Source organism: Vollenhovia emeryi, unplaced genomic scaffold (genome assembly GCF_000949405.1).
Source record: "Vollenhovia emeryi isolate VEMERY1.0 unplaced genomic scaffold, V.emery_V1.0 DF939502.1, whole genome shotgun sequence".
In the NCBI taxonomy this organism is placed as follows: domain Eukaryota; kingdom Metazoa; phylum Arthropoda; class Insecta; order Hymenoptera; family Formicidae; genus Vollenhovia; species Vollenhovia emeryi.
In genome coordinates, this window is record NW_011966864.1 from 250 (window position 1) to 3,765 (window position 3,516).

Genomic DNA, 3,516 nt, shown 5'->3' on the forward strand with positions numbered 1-3,516 from the left:
ACAGGACTTTTCCGTTCATCTCGATCCGTTCTACCTTCTCAAAAATTTTGTCGGATATGGAAAGACTCACCCTGTATAATATTATCTTCTGTCGACTAAACATTTCTAAATTATCGATGTAGGAAAATATCGTCTATGCGAGAAAATATGTCAGATAGAACTACGTCAAAAATAAATAATAGAAGGTATTTAATAATTGAGGGAAATATAAAATATTTCAAATAAATAAAAGAGGTAATAGAATTAAATATCTTTATACGGGTTAATAAAGTATAGTTTTTAAAATTATCTTTTATAAATAGTAACATTTTAATAATAGAAGCAAAACAAATATACATTAACAATATATTTGAATAAATGTTAAAAATATAAAGATAGATATTATTTACCTAATAGATTTTTAAACCGTAACAGAGCTAATGTATCAATAAATATTTTTCTCAAGTTAATATTCAAATTAATCCTCAATTAATTGTATATACCTCATCGTTAAAAATTAACCACACGTTCATACTAGATATTATAATATTAAATTAGTTAAACAGAAAAATCACGTTCAAAATGTATTTCAATTCTCCAACCGTTATCACGTCACCGTACTTGATAATTGCTATGATTTTATTTAAAAAAGTGTCGCAATCATTCTGTCTATTATTATACATGCATTTGTTATTGGTGGAAACTGAAGCTCTTTCAGACCTATTATACAATACGTCGTAGGTCGGAAACGAATATCGCTGGTCGTTAATCACATAATATGTGTCGAACGTGAATATGACTTGTAATTCTACGACAGAGCTGCTACGTCGAAAGTCGCACTAACGATATACGGTTAAAAGCCACGGATGTGATGGACGATGAAAATTATGCCATTTATGTAAATTTATTGTCAATACTAGTAAGAGTCATAGAAATATTAACGAAATTGTAAAGTTAAAATTACTGTTAAAAAAGCGTAAAACAAGAAGATGGTGGGTTAAGCCTTACATTACTACGAATATCGGCCATAATTTAGGTGCACAAACAAAATTGTTTGAATATTTTCCAAAGCGTGAGCATGAAGAATTTTTAAAGTCTACAAGAATGATGGTACAACAGTTTAACTATTTAAACGATTTTTTGAAACTAAGATTACAAAAAGGAAGTCACGATAAATCGCTCTGACGTCATCAGTCGTAGTCGTAAATCGGATGAGATGAGCCATGACCACCTCTCGTTTCAACAACGACAATCAGCTTGCGACAATTTCTAACGGTAGGCTCAGTGCACGTACGCTCGACATTCAATTACGATATGTGACGTATTTTGTAGAACTGACCTGGGCGGTAGTGTATAGTTTATCTTTATTTGAGTGACATGACAATGAGCTATGCTTCCTTGTTTTCTTAAATTTGAAAATGTAGTAATTAGAGTTCCGACTCATCCTCGCACGTTCGAGCATTATCGTAAATCCTCGACTGGCGATAGTGTGTATCATACGTTTTTGACGGTAATATTGTACTGCGCGCTGTCTTGGCAATAGCATGAATTGTGTTCAGCAATCAATAAAGTGATTATTGAACCGATATGAGTTTTGTCGTACTCATTAATCTGGATAAGTCAGTGGAAATAAACAGGTGCTACAAGCTTAAATAGTCTCTCGCATTAGTTTTTTTACCTAAAAAACACAAAAACTTGCAACAATTATCAAGATTGTCGCTTAAGACACGGGTATAGATTCATCCTCTGGTAATACTACACAAGGTAAATTTATACGTACACAAATCAATTCCTAAGAGAGTACAAATTAGTAACTATAACTATTAATAAATTATTGATTTAATCGTCGGTTATACATTTTCCTATCCTTTTTCGTTGTTTTGACCTAAACACTTTTATTTTGTTACAGTTTCGATAGTTATTCTCCGGCACTTGTATACTGCAGACATATTTTAACTTTGCGTCCGTTATTTTCTACCTTTTATAAGTGACTGGATCATTTATTAAAGTAGCTGATTGGTTTTGATTTATTTTCAGTCTCTTATATTAGTTCATCCGCTCTGACAAATCATATATTTTATATATTTGTAAAAGATGGATCCAGAGAGCTTCAAGGACTGCGCAAAAGAGATGGCGGAATATATCGCAAACTACTTGGAAAATATTAGAGACAGGTAGATAACATGCCATAATCGAAAAAATCGTTTAACGGTGAATTTACATTCAGTAATAATCTATTAAATTATATCTTGTACTTTTTATATAAATATATCTCAAATAATAGAGAGATATGCTTTAAGTCACCAGTGATGAAAAATTGAGAGTAAACTTATTGTCGATCTAACTGGCAATGTATTTGTAAAAATTTTTTTTATAAAATTTTACATAAGGTGCGACGTTTCGACCCACGTATCGGGTCTTTATCAAGCGAATGAGCTGCAAATCAACATGTCGCTGTTAGATTATGGATAAATTCAATACATTACATTATATAAGATTAGGTTATAAATATAGTGAAGTTACGAGATCAAACACGCTATAAATGTAGGTTTACCTTGTGGTGTTCATTTAATTCACTATATTTATAACCTAATCTTATATAATGTAATGTATTGAATTTATCCATAATCTAACAGCGACATGTTGATTTGCAGCTCATTCGCTTGATAAGGACCCGATACGTGGGTCGAAACGTCGCACCTTATGTAAAATTTTATAAAAAAAATTTTTACAAATACATTGCCAGTTAGATCGACAATAAGTATTTACTCTTAAATATATCTCGTTTATAAAAATATCCCAAATTCCCAGAAGAGTCTTGCCTACGGTGGAGCCAGGATACATGAGACCACTCTTGCCATCTGAAGCACCCCAAACCCCTGAACAATGGAAAGATATAATGGCCGATATCGAAAGAGTAATAATGCCAGGCGTAAGTAATTTTTAACTACCACAATCGATCGTACATCACTGATCTAACGAGAGTATACAATAATGACTGATTCACGCATCGAGAAACAGTAACACTATAATTAAAAATTAATGTATTTTATCATCGGTATTTCCGACTGTAAGCATGAAATAAATTAAGATAAAAATGTTTAGGTTACTCATTGGCAGAGTCCAAAATTCCATGCATACTTTCCCTATCTTCAATCATATCCCGCGATTCTAGCCGATATGTTAAGTGGAGCAATTTCGTGCATTGGATTCACGTGGGTAAGTGCAAAAGATGTGAATGTTTTTTTCATTTCCATTAATACAAGACCGGCATTCGTGGTTTGCGTTTGTTACAGACGTATAATTTTAACTAAATTATTCAAATTAAATTTTTAAAAGAAACTCCTGAGAAATCACTCGGAACATTCCTTATCGATCGTTTATCAAATTACAACTCGCGACGAAGCGGTACCTCGGTGGCAGTGACAACTGTTACCAGGGTAGAGTTGCGGTGAAGGAACGGAGAACAATACCTTCCTCCTCCACTTAAAATATCGTGGGGGGATTCAACTATAAATATAAGAAGAATCTTCGGTT

The 3,516-nt window shown here is 32.7% G+C and overlaps 1 protein-coding gene across 7 annotated transcripts in view; it reads left to right on the forward strand.

Moving 5' to 3' along the window:
• The first annotated feature begins 328 nt into the window (after window positions 1-328).
• Window positions 329-3,516, forward strand: part of LOC105557375 (aromatic-L-amino-acid decarboxylase-like) — a 9,201-nt gene continuing 6,013 nt past the window's right edge. For 2 of the 7 annotated variants that reach the window (XM_012004602.1, XM_012004604.1), the window contains exons 1-3: window positions 329-1,743; window positions 2,017-2,153; window positions 2,791-2,911. In XM_012004602.1, the coding sequence (XP_011859992.1) occupies window positions 2,074-2,153; window positions 2,791-2,911 (201 nt within the window). In that variant the 5' untranslated portion in view covers window positions 329-1,743; window positions 2,017-2,073. Of the gene's footprint in view, window positions 1,744-1,888; window positions 1,988-2,016; window positions 2,154-2,790; window positions 2,912-3,084; window positions 3,199-3,516 lie in introns of all 7 variants that reach the window. The other 5 variants (XM_012004600.1, XM_012004599.1, XM_012004603.1 and 2 more) reach the window with 5 other exon arrangements.